The sequence below is a fragment of the Leptonychotes weddellii genome, chromosome 2 (assembly GCF_054177405.1).
Source record: "Leptonychotes weddellii isolate Sample4059 chromosome 2, ASM5417740v2, whole genome shotgun sequence".
NCBI classification, from domain to species: Eukaryota; Metazoa; Chordata; class Mammalia; order Carnivora; family Phocidae; genus Leptonychotes; species Leptonychotes weddellii.
This window is the reverse complement of record NC_138370.1, coordinates 27,824,486-27,846,166: the sequence shown is the minus strand read 5'-3', so window position 1 is coordinate 27,846,166 and position 21,681 is coordinate 27,824,486. Positions and strand designations below refer to the sequence as shown.

General features: G+C 38.3%; 1 protein-coding gene across 1 annotated transcript in view; it reads right to left on the bottom strand.

Moving 5' to 3' along the window:
- The window catches only part of KCNU1 (potassium calcium-activated channel subfamily U member 1), a 172,841-nt gene extending 161,015 nt beyond the window's left edge, over positions 1-11,826 (bottom strand). The window contains 1 exon segment of the mRNA XM_081812893.1: positions 11,790-11,826. Coding sequence (XP_081669019.1) covers positions 11,790-11,826 — 37 coding nt within the window.
- Between the last annotated feature and the right edge of the window lie 9,855 nt (positions 11,827-21,681).

The following is a 21,681-nucleotide window of genomic DNA, read 5'->3' as shown; positions in this document are numbered from 1 at the left end:
CATGAGTGCTGCTGAGCCAGTATAATCCAAGCAGTTTAAAAACCCCTCTTATATTCTCAGACCTAGGCTGTGTGGGCTCAATTGGGATCCATGAAAATTGCTCTGACAATTAAAAGTAGGATAACAGAGAAATTTTGATAACATAAAGCTTGGAAAATTTTTATGATTCAAAATGGTGAGATATTTTAAGGTAGAAATCAATCATGTAAATTTCATTTCTAGACTCCTAAGAATAGATGCAGCAGAGGATGCCAGGTGTGGACTGATGAGCACTTCTTTTCATGGGTTACACAGCAAAACATCTTATTAAAAAGCAGGGACCAACTCTGACACAGAGAAGAATGGTGTCCTACAGTCCATCACAGATGTGTTCAGAAATAGGCACTCTAAGCTAACAACAACAACAACAAAAATGGCTGAAAATTTCTGGATAAAACTCAGAATACTCTATGGCTAAACTAAGTTTGTGTGAAGGTTAATAAGAGATGTCACAAAAGAATCAAAACCAAGGAATCTAGAATTCTGAAAATATCGAACAGCCAAAGTCATTAAGATGTTATTGACTTGAGCAGTTGAAAAGGGAACTAATATTTGGGGAGCATCTCTGATGCAAAACAAGATACTAGATGCTTTAAACATTGTTTCTTTTAATTTTAATAGCCCTGTGAAGTAGGTATAATTAACCTTCAAGGCCACAAAGTTTATTAGTAAGTTATAAAATCAGGATTCAAGTCCAGACCAGTGAGACTCCAAAGTCTAAGCATTCCCACTGTATTGCACTACTTATGTGAAAAAGCAGCAAGCATTGGATAGTTCGTAAAATTAAGTTAGGGAAATTACAGATGCATTCATGCTTTTACCTATAATTCTGCTCTGACTAATTTACTTTAAACACCTACCTATAGAAGTCCAAAATATCATTCACAAAATTATTTAGTACTGCATTATTTGTAATAGTAAATGTCTGGAAAAACACAAAATGTCTTCTGGTAAGGGAGTGCTTGAATAAGATATCATGCATTTGTACATTGAATATGCAGCCACATAAAAAGAATGAAAAAGATAACTATGTACTTATATGGAAAAATCTCTAGAAAAAACCATTAATCAAAAATAAGGTACAAAACACTGTATATAGCATGCTAACATTTGTGTGAGGAAGGAGAGGAAATAATAATACAAATATATATTATTTTATTTATATATAAGCATAAATATATACACTTATAAAGATATTTATCAGAAGAAACAGCTAAAAATTAATAAAAATGGTTATATAGAAGTGGTAAAGGGATATGGGTTGAGGGGACAAAGAAACTAAATTTCTTTGAGTTTGTAATTTACTTTTTAACTATGTAAATATGGATGTTCAATAACACTAATCATCAGGAAATTGAAAATCAAAACCTACCATGAGGTATCACCTCATGCCTGTTAGGATGGCTATCATATATAAAATAACAACAACTGGCAAAGATGGGGAGAAATTGGAGTCCTTGTACATTGTTGATCAGAATGTAAAATGATTCAACCTCTAAAGGAAAACATGGAGGCTCCTCAAAAAATTAAAAATAGAACTACCACATGACCCCCAATCCTACCTCCACATATATATCCTAAATAAATGAAATCAGGATTTCAAGGAGATGTTAGCACTCTCATGTTCATTGCAGTTTATTCATAATAGCCAAGATATAGAAACAATTTAAGTGTCCATGAACAGATGAATAAAGAAAATGGAGCATATACATACAATAGAATATTCAGCCTTCAAAAAGAAGTCAATCCTGCTATATGCAACAACATGGATAAACCTTGAAGACATTATGCTAAGTGAAATTAGCCAGACACAGAAGGAAAAACAATGCGTGACTTTACTCATATGAGTTATCTAAAATAGAAACACAAAAGAAAAATGGTGGTTGCCAGGGGCTGGGGGGAGGTAAAAATGGGAAGTTGTTTTTGAATGGATATAAAATTTCAGTATATAAGATGAATAAATTTTAGAGATCTGTTTCACAACAGTGTGCCTATAATTAACAATATGTCATTGTACACTTAAAAATTTGTTGAGGGGGTAGATCTCAAGTTAAAAGAACCCTTAATGTGTTCTTATCACAATTAAAAAAAAGTGGATAGGCCTATTTTAAAAAGAAGTACAAAAGAAATCTTAAACTTTGTTCAGCAGTTTAATTTCAGTGTTAATATTTATTTTCCAAAGTTGCTGCTCCACCTTGCATTCCCACCAACAGTGTAAGAGGGTTCCCCTTTCTCCACAACCTCTCCAACATTTGTTGTTTCTTGCCTTGTCAATTTTTGCCATTCTAACTGGTGTAAGGTGGTATCTCAATGTGGTTTTGATTTGAATTTCCCTGATGGCTAATGACGATGAACATTTTTTCATGTGTCTGTTAGCCATTTGTATGTCTTCTTTGGAGAAGTGTCTGTTCATGTCTTCTGCCTATTTTTTGACTTATTTGTTTTTTGGGTGTTGAGTTTGAGAAGTTCTTTATAGATCTTGGATATCAGCCCTTTTTCTGTAGTGTCATTAGGAGAAGGAAGGGAAAAATTAAGGTGCGGGGGGAGTCAGAGGGGGAGACGAACCATGAGAGACCATGGACTCCGGGAAACAAACTGACGGTTTTAGAAGGGAGGGAGGTGGGGGGATGGGTTAACCCTGTGATGGGTATTAAGGAGGGCACGTATTGCATGGAGCACTGGGTGTTATATGCAAACAATGAATCATGGAACACTACATCAAAAGCTAATGATGAGTACATGGTGACTTACATGGTGACTAATATAACATAATAAAAAAATTTTTTTTAATATTTATATTTACATTTTGACACTTGTGAACATTGTATTATGCTACAAAAAAACAATCACTTTAACATTATTCTATGTCATGATTGCAATGTACGGAAAAAGAGACGCAAATATAAAGTTCAAAAACTAAGTAAATTTTCTGCTATGTTGAAATGAAGATTACATAAACTCATAATTTTTAGAAAAATTGTGTCTCCACAAAACGATATGGGATGCAGCAAAAGCAACACAAAGAGGGAAATTTATAACTGTAAATGCTTATATTTAAAAAGAACAAGGGTCACAAGTGAAGAGTTTAGCCTAAAGAACTAGAAAAAGAAGAAAAAACTAAGCTCAGAGCTTGCAGAAAGAAGAGCTAAGGTTAGAGTGGAGATCCATAAAATAGAGAACAGAAAAACAATGGAGAAAAATCAGTGAAAACAAGATCCTTGTTTTTGTTTTTGTTTTTCCAAAAAGATCACAAAATTAACAATCTGTAGTTAGAGTAACTAAAAAGACTAAAGTAAATAAAATCAGAATTGAAAGTGGCTTACATTATTACTGACTTTACAGAAATAAAAAGGATTATAGTCTAAAAGAAATGTGCAAATTCCTGTAAACTTACAAGCTACCAGGACTAAATTGTCAGGAATGGAAAATCTGAACAGACCAGTAAGGAACAAGAAAATTCAGTCAGTAATCAAAAACCTCCCAACACGGAAAGGTTCAGGACAAGATGGCTTCACTGGTGAAATTCTACCAAACATATAAAGAAGAATTAACACAACCTCAAACTCTTCTAAAAAATTGAAAGGGAGGTAACACTTCCTAAATCTCTCTATGAGACCAGCATTATCCTGATTCCAAAGCCAAAGACACTACAAGAAAAGAAAACTAATGAATATTAACCCAAATATCCTCAACAAAATTACTAACAAACAAAATAGAACAGGATGTTAAAAGGGTATACCAAGGACCAACAGGGATTTATACCTGGAATGCATAGTTGGTTCAACCTGCAAAATCAATATAAAATGCCACATTAACAGAAAGAAAAAAAATCCCACATGATTATCTCAATTGATGCAGAAAAAGCATTTTAAAAAATTCAACAACTTTCCATGATAAAACCATTCACCAAATGAGGAATAGAGGGAAACTACCTTAACATAATAAAAACCTTATATGAAAAACCCATAGCTAACATCATACTCAATAGTGTAAGACTGAAAGTTTTTTCTCTAAGACTGGGAATAAGATAAAAAATGCCTACTTTGGCCACTTCTATTTAACATAGAACTGGAAGTCCTAGCCAAAGAAATTAGGCAAGAAAAAGAAAGAAAAGGCATCCAAATTGGAAAGGAAGAAAAAAAATTATCTCAGTTCACAGATGTCATAATCTTATATGTAGGAAACACTGAGATTAAAACAAACAAACAACTGTTAGAACTAATAAACTAAGCAAAGTTGCAGAATACAAAATCAACATGCAAAAATCAACTGCATTTCTATACACTAACAATTAACAGTCTAAAAAGGAAATTAAGACAATAAAATAACATTTTCAAGAGTATCCAAAAGAACTGAAAGTGACTCGAACAGGTAGTTATATATCCACATTCATAGCAGCATTATTCACAATAGCCAAAAGCTGAAAGCAATCCAAATGTCTGTCAGTGGATGAATGGATAAACAAAATATGGTAAATACATACAATGGAATATCATTCAACCCTAAGAAGGAAGAAATTCTGACACATTCTGCCACATGGATGAATCTTGATGACATTATACTAAGTGAAATAAACTAGTCACAAAAGGACAAATATTGTGATTTCACATATGTGAGGTTTCTAGAGTAGTCAAGTTCTTAAAAACAAATAGAATGGTGGTTGCCAGGGGCTTGGGGAAAGGAGAAAGAGAAAGTTGATGTTTAGTGGTAGGGAGTTTCCATTTGGGAAGATGAAAACAAGTCCTAGTGATGGATAGTGGTGATGGTTGCACAACAATGTAAATACGCTTAATGCCACTGAACTGTATACTTCAAAATAGTTAATACATTTTATGTTATGTATATTTTGCCACAATTTAATAAAATAACTCATTGGTGGTGCTGGATATGTCGCTTCATATCCAGAGTCACAAAATGACTACTTGCTTCATTATTTGTGATGGTGATAATCAGATTTCTCCATTGTGAATGTTTATTTTCCCCCTTACAATTGGGAAATAAACTATGTGGCAGTATTTCTAGCAACGTTTAATATATGATACATATATCTATATGTGTGTGCTTATGTATGCATGTATGTATATATATGATACAAGTGTAGCAAAATGTTGACAATTGTTTGATTTGGTGGTGGGTATATGGGGGGGTTAATTGTACTATTTTTTCCCGTTTTTAAATATGTTTAAAGTTGTTGGAAATAAATTGCTGAACATGCAAGAGGTTATCTAAGTTGTGTGGAACAAGATTAAAGATGGTTTTGACAATCCCTCAGAAGAGCTTAGCCTTGTGGTAGAAATAAACAGGCAGCTGAGGTAGCTAAACAAAGTTCATTGTGGTTCAAATACTCCTCTCTACCAATAACCTTTCATTCATGTTTTCCTAGTGTATATATATTTGACTGTTATAAACTGAAATTGCTTGTATCTGTAGATCTCAGATGAAGGTGATGTTTTTCTTCTCAGTAGATTATAAGCAACTTGAATTTGGCAACAGTATTTTTTATTCTTTTTGTCACTCTATAGTCACTTTACAGAACCTACATATACATGTACTGCAATGATTGTAAGTTACCAAGAGATTCATGAAAATTGCAGGAGGGAGGTGATAGGTTACAAAATATGCCCCAATTCTCCACTCCAACCTTTATCCATCCCCCTTTGCAATGTGACTTTATAGGACTTCCCAGCAAGAGGCAAAATCTAACCCTTAGTCCTCTGCATCTGGGCTGTACTTGCTTTGACCATGGAGTGAGGTAGAAGTGAAGCTGTACCAGTCCTGACCTTGCATACCTCATGCTCTTTCAGAACCTTCCCAGCCATCATGTGAACTGACACAGGCTAGCCTGCTGTGTATTAAAAGATACTTGCTCTATTGTCCTCAATCCCTCAGCTGATAAGCAGCCAACCCTTAGAAGCAGAGCCTCCTGGCTGACCAGAAGCTGACCTCAGATACATTACTGAACCAAGCTGAGAGCAGAATTGCCAACTCACAGAACTGTGTGATAAATGTTTGTAGTCTTAAGCCACTCTGTTTGGGATGGTGTTTTGCAGAGAGAAAGACAACTAATGCAAGGGAAAAGGGAGGCGGGGAGATTAAGGAAAAGAGGAAGAAGGAGTCAGGAAGGGAAAAGAGAAGGCTTGAGCACGTGAATGACATTTTTCATGGAAGTCCTGAATGCTGTATTTTATTTAATCAGGCTGCTGTTTCACTGGTGGCATTCAGCAAAGCCACAGAAGTTATGTTGTGTTTCTTCTATTTTATCAAACTTGAGGTTTGAAATATTCATACAGATAAAAGAACTAATTATAATTCAGGAGAAATTTTCTTCATTTGCCTTTAGTTCATATGCACAGAAGCAGCATCAATCTTCCAGCCGTGAGTAGCTACTTAGTCTTGTCTAGCACTTTTCTCTTGGAGTAAGCCCATACGAGAACATTATTGCTTTCCTGTGCCCATTAGGATACCAGTGCTTTACTTTTTTATGGCTGTTGACAGAGTACTGATTGAGGTAATTTTTTTCAGAGGGACAATAAACAGATTCCTGAAGCCACAGGGATTCTGGACTCCAATCTGAAGCTACTAATTTCTTCCTCGACCCCCACCATACACTTCCTCTGAGTATAACCTTCTCTGAGTGTGTGTGTGTGTGTGTATGTGTGTGTGTGTGTAAAATCAGGAAATAAATGATGAACATTATCCAGTGAAAAATACTGACAAAGACCAGAGAAAAATGGATCAATGTCAAAACTTAAGTAAGAGATATTTATGTGACCCACCATTGGAATGTGAGTGCTCTATCTTGATACTGTGCAAGAACCTCAAAGAATATCCGTGGACAGAGGAGATTAAGAAAAAAGTAGAAGAGAAAAAATGAGAGAAATATCAAACTCAAGAATCACTCAATTGCTTACCCCTCTGATAAGCATTTTGAAAAACTGGAAGAAGCCTGGGAACTAAGAGGATGTGCAGAGCAGAGATGCTTATGTTATCAGAGAATAGATTGGAGAAAAATAGAGGGAGCATGGGATAGAGACATCTGACCTGATTTTGCTTCTGACCTAATTTTAGCTTCAGCTACCTTTCTCTTCGATATTGATTTTTGCATTCAGTGGACTGTTCTGATCAAAATAAAATTAGTAATGCCAACAAATTTAATTCTACTTATCAGTATTCCTGGACCCATCAAGCAGTCAAGCTTCAGTAGTCAGTGATACACTTCTGTGGCCCTCCCACAACTCCCTCACTCCAAGGTAAGAAAGGCTGGAGGAAACCAATGGTTCCCAACACACTTGTACAAGAGAATTTCTCTAGATATTGTCATAAACACAGCAGATATCTTTGAGGATGGGGGTCTGGTAATCTGAATTCAGAAAACTTCCCCAGTTAATTTTCCTGCAGTCATCCACATGCTAGTTCACGACCAGATTTTTGGAAACCACTGGACAAGATGAAATTAATGTTAAGAGCCTATGATATTGCATTTGTAGAGCTTTTAGTAGAGTAAGTTAATTTCTGTAGAATTAATTTGGGCACTTTCATAAATATGCCATTTGAATGAGGCTCCAAAGCAGAGAATACGAATATAAATACCTATAGAATGAAACGGGCAGAATATCCTTACTCTTAGGAAATCTATGCTGCAGGGGCCTGTAGGTGGCTCAGTCAATTGAGCGGCTGCCTTTGGCTCAGGTCATGATCCCAGGGTGGGATTGAGCCCGTCATTGGGCTCCCTGCTCAGCAGGAAGCCTGCCACTCCACTACTTGTGCTCGCTCTCTCTCTGACAAATAAATAAAATCTTTAAAAAAAAAAAAAAAAAGGAAATCTATGCTGCAATTATTTAGAAGTTAAGACATCATGTCTGCAGCTTACTACCAATTGGTTCAGAAAAATAATCATTTTATATAGGTAGGTAGATTGAGAAAGAGACAGAGAAAGCCAGTGTGGCAAAATCCTAACACCGGGTGAAGCTGGGTGAAGTATAGACAGGAGTCCTTTGTGCAACTTTCTGTTCTATGGATTATAACTTTCCTGTATGTTTGAAATTACTTCAAATAAAAAGGTTTTAAATGACAAAAAAAAAAGAATGAAATGGGCAGGTGGAAAATATAAAAAAACTGGAGAAGAGTGCCCTCTCTAAAAATCATAACCTATTACTGCCATCTGGCAATGAGGGTGCAGTATGACTTTTCAAATACATCCAGAAATCCAGATATTTCGAAATGAAATTTTTTTTTAAGATTTTTATTTATCAGAGAGAGAGCACAGCATAAGAGAGCACATAAGCAGCGGGAGTGGCAGGCAGAGGGAGAAGCAGACTCCCCAGCAAGCAGGACCCTGGGATCATGACCTGAGCCAAAGGCAGACGCTTAACCGACTGAGCCACCCAGCTGCCCCCAAATTTCTTGATTTTAAAATGTTAACAACTCATTTTTTAAAACTTAAAACACCATCTTTGGGCCCAACTGTATATTTCTCTGCGCCTGAACGTGACTGTCCTATACGCTACCTTGGAGTATCTGCAGATGCTCTGTTGCTTTTGTAAAATTCCATTCTGTCATAAACATTCTGAAGTATTCTAAGTGTCAAAAAACTTTAAGCACAGCAACGAAATTGTCCCAGAATGAATAATGACTAATCTTTGCCAAATATAATTTTTTTCACCTAGGTGTACATTAATATGTTATGACCTTATCCTAAAGACAGACTGATAGAGGGTCTCAACAACACCCCTCTCCCCACACATAAACCTAAACATGCACACATATTTCTCTTTTAGGTGTCTTATTTGTGTAAGTTTATATACATGGGTGTTTGCATTATCCAGGGATACTGGGTGTAATAAGGTTAATGGAACATTGGCTACCACTCTCAGGGGCTCTTGAACTGCAGTGTTTCTGTTCTTGTGGAGAATGATGTTAAAACCACAGGCTAAAACAATTCCTTCCTTGAGAAAGTTTGTGAGACTCTGAACCAGAGAGTATCCAAGTGAGAAAGTCAAGAACCAGAGAGAAGGGCATTCTCTGTATTTCTCTTCAGATTACCACATGGCTCCAGCACCTGGAAAACTCAGAGAAAGTACAGCTTCATTTGGCACCTCTAAGATGTTGTAGCTCTTAGTGGGTTGGGGTCAGGCATTCAGCACCTTATGGAGGGCAGCAGTGCATTGACAAATGTCCTACATTGAGTTCCTTGGCAGCAGCCACCAACTACAAGGAGACCAGAGTTGATATAAGCCAACTCATTTTTGTATACCAATGAAAGCAGTCAGGAAACAACCAGAAAATTGACCCCTGCCCACCATATACCCACCACTGTGGCCATCTGTGATCCTACTGACTGCATTATTTATCCTAATGACATCTATTAAGGCTGAACTAAGCCAATATACCCATTCAGAATTGATAGGTCCTTTTGGGCAAATACTGGTTGCCTCCAGTGATCAGTAATGGTTGGAGACAATTATTTCCTCTGCAATGTCATTATTACATTTTTTTTTAGAAAAGCAAGCACCATACCTAATTTTGCCACAAGTACCAATATTTATTAGCAAGCAGCATCAAAGAGGCAAATAATCAATCTTGCATATTTGGTGAAGTCCTCACTCCCCTCCTTTCTACTCTGCCTCTGTAGGCTCTCCACAAGCCCCATGCATGAAAGGTTCATCTTGCCACAGCAAATATTTAGATGGTAGAACCAGCTATGTGTCTGGTTTGATTAGAGCAAAGAATTGTCTAGGGGCACCTGGGTGGCTCAGTTGGTTGAGCGACTGCCTTCGGCTCAGGTCATGATCCTGGAGTCCTGGGATCGAGTCCCGCATCGGGCTCCCTGCTCAGCAGGGAGTCTGCTTCTCCCTCTGACCCTCCTCCCTCTTATGCTCTCTGTCTCTCATTCTCTCTCTCTCAAATAAATAAATAAAATCTTAAAAAAAAAAAAGAGCAAAGAATTGTCTATAAAGTGAGGACTCAGACATAAGTAGAGTTCTAGACCTAAGGAATTGCTTAAAGAATATTAGCCTACTGGGATTGTCAGACTATTAATCATGCAGTGGTAGACTTTTCTGGACAAATCTTTCTGTTTGACATATATTGACACTATTGATTTCTCCAGTGACATAATTTAATATTATTTATGTTAATTAATAAACCCTCTGGTGCCAAATCAGACTATGACATATGAAACAGCTTCTGGAGTGTCCTCTGAAGAGAGTATGAACTGTGTAATAAGGTTTCACATTCTAACCAATCACCTGTGAAATATTCTGAAGTGTAAATTACTGAGTAGCACACTTCACATGTTATGTAACCACCCCTGAAGTATAGATTAATGTTAATTTAGACATGCGTATACACCTCACACTTCAAACTGAAATATTTCCAATAAAATTTTAGAAAATAGAGTAATATTCCACAGAACATTGTTTTTAGCCAAGGAACAGACTTTTCAGTGAACTCACTTTACAGTGAAAGGATCCAAGGCCATAGGATTTACTGATCTTACTATCCAATCCATCATCTAGTACTAGCTAGCTCTGTAAAACCATAGAATGGCTCAGTAAGATGTAATGTTTTCCAGTGCTATAAAAAACAGACATAATGTTATCTAGCAGAAAGCACCAGACAAGATAGGAGTGTTGTACACAGATTTGGTATTCACTCTACACCACCAACCAACAATGGAGCTCTTTCCTCCTGAAGGTACAGGTTCAGGATTCAAGAGGTCAAAGTGAAAAAATCCTCTCTTAGTTTTGCACACATAATGACCCTCTCACAAAATTTCACCTCATGTAGCAGCAAACCTATCCCCCTTGATAATCAACATCAATTTTCTTGACCAATGTTCCAATATCACAAACCTCCTTTCTTTATGTTTAATCAGTTGCTAGAAAAGCCCAAAATAGCCAGGTGCATGTTATAGCCTCAGATTTTTTTTTTAAAGATTTTATTTATTTATTTGAGAGAGAGAGAGCACATGAGAGGGGGGAGGGTCAGAGGGAGAAGCAGACTCCCTGCGGAGCAGGGAGCCCGATGTGGGACTCGATCCCGGGACTCCAGGATCATGACCTGAGCCGAAGGCAGTCGCTTAACCAACTGAGCCACCCAGGCGCCCCGCCTCAGATTTAATAGACCTACCATTTAGCCCTTTAGTGGAAGTACTATTCTCCTGAAATACTAAAATCTTGAAACCGTAGGAGCTCAGGTGTATCCTGGTATTGGACAACAAAAAGAGTGATATATAGCAGGAACAACACTTTTTTTCCTGACCATTATTTGAAACTCCTTTCAGTATTTGGGAATCTCCTCAAATTACGAGCTAAAAAAGAGGCAGAGCCTATCTCCCATTATAGAAGCTCAAGTATTCCCTTTCCGAGACCCCTTTGCAATTACCACATTGGGCACGTGTTCAAATGGCTAATAATAAGCATTCATTCTGGAACTTGAATAAAGAATTGGGAAAGCAAAAAAGCAAGATAGGAGGAAATTTCTCTCAAAGTAGATGTGGGTGCATCCAGTTTCCAAGAGCACCAGCATCTGAAATACCAGCAATAGCATTCAGTCAAAGGCCATGATCACTATGGTGCCTAGAGTTCACATTTGTTTCCTATTCCTGTGTAACAAATCACCACCATCTCTGCACTTTAAAACAACACAAATTCATTCTTATGCAATTTTGTAGGTCAGAAGTGTGGGTGGGCTTGATTGATTTCTCCACTCTTGAGCCTCATAAGAAAAAAATCAAGGTGGTGGCTTACCTGGTCTCTTTTCTGGAGGTTCTGGATAAGAATTCATGTCGGATAATGGCTCTTCCACAGCAACCTGTTGACCTTGCATGTATCAAGTAGGCCACGCTGGCAAAGGCTTAAACCATGGCTTATCTGAGCCTTGGTAGAATGCCTGTGACCCTCCCAGAGTAGGAGAGGGTGGGAAGATGATAGGGAGCTTCTATGCAGCCATTCCCCACTGGACCTATGAAAGGAGACTTTCATAACACAGTTGCTTAGCACCTCCCCAGTTAAGATGAGGTATGGGACTTTCTTTCCTGCTTACAGAGCTAGCTGCTACTAGATGATGGATTGGATAGTAAGAACAGAACTAGTCGTTCCTTTTTCTCCAGGGGAATCCTCAGAGATAATCCCATGATGGCTGTTCTTCCCTTAAGGGACCCTGCTTACTTAAAGACCATTTGTACTATCGTCTCCTGACTGCTACTTCCACTCTCATCCTCTTCCTGCTTGGGACACCTCATCCATTCCCCACACCTTCCTGCCCCTGCAAAGCCTCTAATCTGCACCTTCAGTCCCCTCATCTGGAAACAATAAATCCTCTAACTCTGCATAACTTTGCCTTTACTGAAAACTGTCTCTCCGCAAAGAACTCCATTTCTCCCACATCTTTTTGTTGGAGGCCTCTTACCTCCCTCTCTCATTCCCCCACCCTTCAGGGCCATGAGGCAGTATGAGTGTTCTCCTCACTCCCTAGGGTCTGTGCCCCACCACTACTCCTTGCTCCTGCAATACCCCAGCTCCTCTCATGCTCAGGCCATCAGGATATCCCAGAGATGTCACCCTCCTCATTGCTGTCATCTACTCTTTTTCAATCCTTTACTGAAGAGGGGATTCTGGCAGCCTCTGCTCACATTCCACCTTCTTAGTAGAGCTTTCTATGACTACCCCCTCAGAAGTCACTCTACCTCCTCCCCATTTCTTCTATAACTCACCATCGTGTTCATTTCCTTCATAGAACTTGTATTGTTAGATGTTTTATTAATTTAGTCCTTCATTCATTTAGTGCATGTTTTTCCTGCTAGAATAAGGAAGAGTCCTTGTCTATTTTACAGTTATATCCTCAGTACCTAGAATGGTATCTAACACTTTAAGTAAAACTGGCTGTCTGGAATTGGGTTAAATAACTATACATGTACCTCATAGTTATATGAAGTTCTACCTTGATTATTTTACCTAAATAGCCAATTTTTCAGATACTATTCATGGAATAAGAGGCTTCCTGTTTACTAATATGCAATGTTTTCTCTATTATGTATTACATGTTTACATAAGGTCATTTCATGATTTTCCACTCTGGTCACTTGGAGTGCTTGTTTTGCCAAAGCCAATCTATTTTTAATCATTGTGACTTGATAAACTTTATGGTAACTGATAGGGCAAATTATTACTTTTCCCTTTTTAAGCTCTTCATAAGAAGTCTTTTCCAGATGAACATTAGAGTTCAGACTATAGGGGTACTTTTGATGTAGAATAAAAGTGGAACAAATCTTAAAGGAAAAAAAATCCTAAATTTGATTACATAAAAACATGAACTTCTTTACATGGAAAACATCAGAAACAAACCTGGGAGAAGTATTTGCACAATACGTAGCAGTATTTGGGTAGGAGTCAGGCAGATGCTTTGATCCTCAAGACCTCAGGTGGTACCACCCCCTGAAACTCCCTAACCCTTACCAGCTGGCAAGCTGCGCAACTGCCATGGAATGCTCAAGAGAGGGAATGGATGTTCAAATCAGCCTCTTACTTGGAAGGATCTAAGAGTCAGTTTGAAAGAGAGAACAAGAATCTTAAGCACATTCAAATGTGTTCACAGAGCTGACTGGTAAACTGGATGGAAAGAAGAACATGGAGGGGTATGTCAGAAAGAAAGTGCTGGAGCCTAACGATCAGTACGAAGACTGGTTCCAAGAAAAGCATGAAGCTGGCCTTCCCACTGCCTGCCATAGAAACACCTCCACCCTTCGATCACCTATGCTGTCTGAGGAGGAGAGGCCAGGCCTGTGATGTACCTGAGAAACTCATCTATCCTAGTGTGGAAAACCCTTTCCAAAGAGCTGGTTAAAAAATGTAGAGAAACCTACCTGCTGGTCAAGCACAGAAGAGTCCCCATGTTGGTTAGGGAATGTGGGGAATAGCACTGGGTTGTCAAGGACTCTGAGATAAAAGGAGCAGCCATCCTGGGAGGGTACAAATATCCAATCTTTATGTGAATTCCTCCCCTTCCCTATCCAAGTTTCTAAAGAATAATGTGGCAAGAGAAACCCTGAAGTGCTTCATCGAGAAGGGTAAAGCTCTGAACATTAAGATTTATGAATGGCAGGAATTTCTAATTGCTGGTAGGTGAGGCCAGGACATCTATGGGTTAAAAAGGAAAGAGCCAAAGGGTTAATAGTGTCCTTAATATAAAAGATACTCTTAACACTAAAACAAAGAAAGGACTGCCTTTTCAATAGAAAAAAAAATATGTCAATGGATAGCAACAGATGATTTCCTAGTGAATGAAGGAAACTAGAATATGTCACCCCAATACATGCCTCTTTGACATAAAAATTATTTGATTTGAAGGTGTACCATTAAGAAACAGTAAATGCAGAAAAAGCTCCCCCTTTTCTGCTTAAAGGCAGGATATAAATTCTTCTTTTATTGGAGATAAATTCTTATCAGCCCAGAGAGGGCACCAGAGGAAACTGCAAACAAACCTTGGTTAAACCAACACTTATCTTCTAGTTACTTCTTCACCATTTACTCCCCCTAGCACAAAACCCTTTCCCTTGTCAAGTCCTCACAAATTTATTGTTTATAAAACTTCCTGTTCTGGTCACTTCTTTGGATCTTCATTTTTTGCGTGTGTGAAGGCTCCCATGTACATGTAAAAATTCAATAAAATGTGTATGCTTTTCACCTATTCATCTGTCTCTGCCAGTTTCATTTTCATACCCAGCTAGGATGTGAAGAGGTTGGAGGAAAACTTTTTCCTGCCCTACATGAAGCATTAAGACTTATAAATGCATATATAAAAAAATTAAAAATAAATAAATAAATAAATAAATAGGTAAAATCAAAACACATACACACACAAAAAGACTTATAAATGCACATGCACAAATATTCAACTTAAAAATGAAAGAAGAAATAAAAATTAAAATGATATAATACATTAAATTATCAACTGACCCAATGTTTGAAACATGTTAAACATGACAGGGTAGAAGAGAGAAGACCCAGAAATTCTAGTTGGAATGAAGCAACACAAGCTGTCCAAGAAGAGATTTGACAATAAATATCTAGCCCTTAAAAATGCTCATATTCTTTGATATAGTAATTTCACTTTTAGGACTCAATATAAGGAAATCACTAGAGAGGGAAGAAATATTTACAAATATACTTATTGCAGCACTTGTATAATAAAAACATTGAAAACTCTAAATAGTAAGTGGCTAAATAATTCAGATAATATGTATTACACAATCATCAAAACAATGTTTTAAGGTCAATTTTAGTTACGTGGAAAATATTTAATGTCTCATGTACAATAGAAGGAGAAAAAATGATGCAAAACTGTATAGTATGATTGCCCAGAAGCCATAAAATCACTGAACTATACCTCAGACATTGCCCAGGACCCTGCAATCATTTTATGGATGAAGAAATTAAGGTTCAAAAAAGAAATGAAGGATGGGAGAGGATAAATGACTCTCCCCCAAAGTCACAGGGGTAGTTCGGAGCAGACCTGGACTGGAATTCTAGGCCCTCCACTCCCCATTCATAGTTCGTGGAATCTGCTCACGTGAAGTTCCTGACTGCTGCACATGATTTTGGGGGGTTTCCAACCTCTCACCTGCATCACCACATCTCTCTCTCTCATTGGGATTTCACTTATCAGCCAGTTATGACTCGAAGTCATACTGCCTTGATCTCCAAATCCATATCTGCCTGGAAAAAGTGAATCCTTTTTTAACTACTTTGCATCATCTCTAAATTATTCCATTTTCCTTATCTGTGCCATATCATCAACACTTTGGGAAATATGCATTCCTGAGGGAAATGCCCCTAAGTCTTCTCAAATTCACAACTTTGAAAATACTGCTATTACATATCCTTTCCTCCATAAAATGCCATAAAGTATAACTTAAAATTTTAAGTGAACCCCTTAGACAATTAATGATTCCATAAATTTAGTACTAAAGTCTTTTATATAGCTATTAAAATAAATTCTGGTGGAAGCAATTGCTGAAGTAGTTTCACAGATTGCTTACTCTTGTTTCTCTGTAGAGTACATCATAGTTCTGAGTTTAACTCACCATTAGACTCCTTAATATTACCTTCTGTCTGAGAAACATAACCTTTGGAGCCTCTTCTTTCATCTCAAAGTTAGTTGTTGACTTTCTTTCTTTTTTTTAATAATTTTTTTATTATGTTATGTTAGTCATCATACAGTACATCATTAGTTTTTGATGTAGTGTTTCATGATTCATTGTTCGTGTATAACATCCCATGATTTCAAGGTCATTTTTCAAAATACATAAATGTGTGGTTTTAGTTTTGTTTTTTAAATTCAGAGCAGTAGTGAATAGACAGTGCTAAGTAGAGAACAGGGTTGAGTCAAGATTCAGACACTGGGAAGCCAACTAAGTTCACCCACTAAGAGACTTGCCATCTTAGCCCATTCTAGAACATTAAGTTCAAATTCATGAGTCCCATTACTAGTTACTACTACATGTTCCTAAATAATTGAAATTTAAAATGTATAACACCCATGCACAAACAATGAATCATGGAACACTACATCAAAAGCTAATGATGTACTGTATGGTGACTAACATAACAAAATAAAATTTAAAAAAAAGAAATTTAAACTGTTATCCTTGAATGCCAAGAATCTATTCTATTGTTTTATTTTCTTACTGTTTTTGATTCCCAGTAAGACACTTTATAGTCTACTTTTATTATCCTATGCTAAGCTTATCCCCCTTCCAATTAGTGTAGGTAGATATTTTGCTGTTTCTAACTCCATCCCTAGCATAAAATAGTTGCTCTGACTTACCCATGTGGCTGTGTGACATGAGCTCTACAAATAAAGCTGGCTCAGATTGTTAATGGGACAAGAAAGAAAAGACTAAAATCCATGTTCTTGGGACACCCCTAGGTCATACACAAGCAAACCTTCGATTTCCTACATTATCCCAAAGTTAATGCTTTGTTCTATTATAAGAGATTAAAATACACCATGATCAGGTCTTTTCACCAATGAAAACAGAATGAGAAGTATGCTATTTAACACCATGAATGAAAGGGGGAAATTGCATTGCTAATGTATAGTGGAGGCACCAAATTCCACAGTCCCTTGCGTGAAATAAAGTACAGATGAACACTCTAATAGTCATGTTCTTCCTGCCTTCCCCAGCAAATACCAGTTCACCTCAGAACTAGTAGACAGGTATGTCAAAACATCATCTGGCTTTGTCATGCTGACAACTGTAAAAAGATCTAACTTGTGGTCCAATGAATCAGAAACCCAGACTTCTAACTGGTGACATAGAGATGGGATCTATCCATTGCTACTTACATATTTGGGGTTTTGAACAAGTTAATTACTTTGATTTGGGCTTATTCTTGAATATTTTTCTGGTATAAATTTGCTTAGGTTAAAGGACTATTTTAAAGGCTTTTTTCAATGATTATCATAAAACTCAGCAATTGTTAACTTTTCCCGTCTAGTAAATAAATTTCAATCAGATTTACATGATAAATTCTAGTGTGCTTCACCGCCGTTCCCATGTGCAGTTAAAACCATGTCCTCACAATTTTACCTCCTAAATACACATCCATCCACTCTTCTTTGTTTCTACCAGCATTATTCATTATCACACTGCCATATTCTCTGATGTAGACTTTGATCATCATTTTCCATTCCCGGCACCCACCAATCTCTTCATAGTTTCTCACTGTTTTTGTATGTTTGCCTTCTCTGAACAACTATCTGCTCCACTAAACTCATCTTTTAAAACATGAACAGATTTTGCCAGATGCTATGGAGGAAGAAAAAGAAGATCTACAAATTTCAGCTGATTTTTTTTTATTTATCAAAATAAAATCAATATATAAGAGTTAATCCTTACTGCCACCCCTACCCTAACCAAGGAACTTGCATCTTAAAAAGATATGTATGTATGGAGGGGTTAATCTAATTCCAGCTACAGACACCAAGCCCTGGATGGCAAATGATGTATTATAGGTTAGATCTTCTTCCTGATGCATCTTGGAGCTATGGGGCTATTTCCCCGTTCTGCTCACATTCTCCAGATTTGAGACCTTCCAGATGACCCAGGCCCACCTCCCACACTCCACTCCTTTCCGTCTCCTAGGGGACAGCGGCGTCTTCGAAACACCACAACCTCCTAATCTGACTTCTTAGGAGAGCTCTCCTCTGTGCAGGCTGTAAAACACTGCTAATTAGGTATGGTGACTGGCCTCATCCCATGTGCTCTGCCTTCCTTTCTCTTCATCTCCAGCTCTGTTCTTTCCTCCTTAGTCTGAAGATCTTCCCTTACATCACAATGTGATTTCCAAATTAGAGTGGTGGAAGCAATGGGGATAGTTATATAAGGCCCTTAAAGATGCTTCATTAGCATCAAGTGCCCCTTTGTAATGAACCTTGTGGCCCTGAAGGAGGAAGGCAGTTTAACCTCTCTGCAGGGAAGAGCCTCAGATACTTCAGATTTCACTGCCCAAGATTCAGGTGGCAGCTTGCAACAAGCCAGTCTGTAGAGCAGTGTAGCTTAACGGTGAGTAGAGGAAGAAAAAACTTTCCTCCACACTCGGGGTCTCTGGCTGGGCCTGATAATTAAACTGGCAAAAACAGATGAACAAGAGAAAAGCATACACAATAAAAACTGAATTTTTACATATACAGGGGAGCCTTCACAAGAGAATGAAGACCCAAAGAAGTGACTAGAGCAGGAATCTTTTATACCTTTTGGACAACAAAAAATACATCTGTAAAGAATTGACAAGATAAAGGAGTTTGGGCTAGGGGTAATAAATAGTGAAATAAATCATGAATTCCGTTTCTGGTGATAAGAATGGCTTCTTTCCTCCTGGTATAGGAAGATACCTTTCACATGGGAGTTTTATGATCTGTTTCTGGGGACAAAGGCAAGGGGCAAGGGAGATCAGAGTTCACCTTCTTGCTTCTGCCACTTCTAAAAGATTCCTTAAGATATTTAGTATTTTGAGGCAGCATATCCTGAACCCCATCAGTGAGAACAGTGATTCTGGTATCTACTAGACTACAGACTGGGCTTTAAATTGAAATCACCACTTGTTAGCTCAGAGAACATGGACAAATTGCTGAATTTCTCTGGACCTCAAATTTTTAATCTCTGTAGTTGTGATGATTTAGTGAGACAATCTACACAAAGTGTTTAATAGGGAACCCTATGCTCAGTAAATGACAGCTATTATTATTGAGTGTTCAAAGAGCTATCCCACTGAGGGCTTAATACTTTAATTTACAAACTGCTTTCCCCATAGAAACTTGACCCTCATGCAATCTATGAGGGAGACAGGGTAGATATTTTATCTCCCAGGAGACTGGTGGGTTTGTTTGTTTGTTTGTTTGTTTTTCTCCCCAAGATCTGGTAAGTAGCAAAATCAAGACTCAAAGCCATCCCTTGAGGGTCCAGGGCACTTGCCCCTGGCTACAAAGAACCTCTTGACTCTCCAGAGGAGGAGTCACCATCTGCAGAGGCCACAATTCCCCTGTGAATAATGTTTCTAAACAATGTGTGGTGGTGTGTTTTTGGTTGTTTTTATTCCATCTACTTGATTCAGCCAGGCAGTATTACAGCTAAGAAGTCCAGCTATTGTGTGCTGTCAACTTGTTTAATGATTATTCTAGGAGCAGGTGATTTCTATTAGAGCGCAAGTGACAGATAGCCCATTAGGCAGAAATGCGTGTTATTCAAACTAGGAACTCTCAGCAAACAGGGAAGCAGAGCTGGCTCATCCACACTCCTCCCCCAATAGAAAGGTTTGTGATGTGATTATCTGGGTGTTGTTCAGCCAGGCTGAGGTATTAGGCTCAGCACACCTTCACTACCCACTATGGCCTCACTCCAGAAGTGAGAAGCATATGGGACAGTAGGGTAAGGGAGACTCAACAACCAGTGTATGACAGAGTTAGAAAGAAGAGTCTAGAAATCAAAAGGTCTCCCAGAAGCTTTTTTCCCAGCTGCAGAAGGGATCGGAAGAACTCAGATAGTCAAAGAAGAGAATATCCTGGACCCTCTTTTCTACGGCACCATTGCCTTTCTGGAGGAAACTAGTTAAATTTCTCCTATCTTTCTGTGCTTTGTTTTGCATTATCACATTCAGTGGGAAACATTTTTAAGATTCTCTTGCCAATTTCTTGATCTCTGTGGTGAACCTTAACTGCCTATGATTGAGATCACTCTTGTGAGGTGGACTCTGCAACAAGAAAAGCCCATTCTAAAGAAGATATTTTGAGTGGAGACGCAATAAAGTAGATTATTTTCATTCTTTTATCAGCTGATTAACCCAAGGATGATGTTTCAGACAAGGATTAACTTTGGCAAATACAAGTTACAGTTTTCTGACATACATATGAAAATCCAGAGAGGAAAGGTATCCTGAAGAACCTTTCCCAAATTAATGAGATTCATGTGCATAGAACTGTACATCTCTCCTTCCAACTTCATTGAGGTGAGCTAAGGTATTTGCAACAAAGGGGAGCCAAGGGTTTTCCTTGATCTTGTGATCATCCAGAACTCGATCCTTCCTCTTACTGTGAGCAGGAACTGCAAAGTGTAATTTTTGAAGGGTTTATTTGGTTGTATCCCAGGGCAAAGAAGCCTAACTTGCCCTTAAAACAAACAAACAAACAAAAAAAAAAACAAGACAAACAAACAAACAAAAACCTTTCAGGTCAAAAGTTAGTCAATGTTGCTCTCTAGTGGCAACTTTTCCAAAGAGCAACCTTTGGTGAATAACTGCAATGACACTTGAATGCAAGGACCTGGCCCCTGGCACTACTGATTATAGACCCTAAAAGATAGTTTTAAATATTCAGGAGGCCCAGGATGCCTGGGTGGCTCAGTCAGTTAAGTGTCTGCCTTCAGCTCAGGTCATGACCCATGGATCCTGGAATCAAGTCCCACATCACGCTCCTTGCTCAGCAGGGAGCCTGCTTTTCCTTCTGCCTGCTCTTCCCCCTGCTTGTGCTCTCTCTCTCTGGCAAAAATAAATAAAGAAAATATTTAAAAAAAAATATTCAGGAGGCCCAAAGATTTTACCAAACAAGCTTACTATTAGACCTTGGTTACTACTCAACATCGTAGGCTTATCTTTTTTTTTCTCTCTCCAAAATGCTATGCATTTGGATGGGTTGAGGTAGCTCTGTTTTCACAAACCAAAGAATAAATTCCTCTGCCCAGGTCTTGGTTTCCTCATTTTTAAAAAGAAATGATTAGGGGCGGAGCAAGATGGCGGAGGAGTAGGAGACCTGGATTTCGTCTGGTCTCAGGAATTCAGCTGGATAGGGATCAAACCATTCTGAACACCTACAAACTCAACAGAAGATCGAAGAAAAGAATAGCAACAACTCTCTGAACAGAAAAGCGACCACTTTCTGGAAGGTAGGACGTGCGGAGAAGTGAATCCAAGGCGATATTCGGGAGGACAGACGGCGGAGGAGGGGCCTCCGTAGGTCGCTTCTGGCAAGTGATAGAGCCGCGGGGCACAAAGTCGGAACTTTGAGAAATCGGCTCCGCTGAGGGACGTCGCTCCCGTGGCTAAGCGGGGGGTGGAACCCTCGTGGGACAGTGTGGTCTCAGGACCC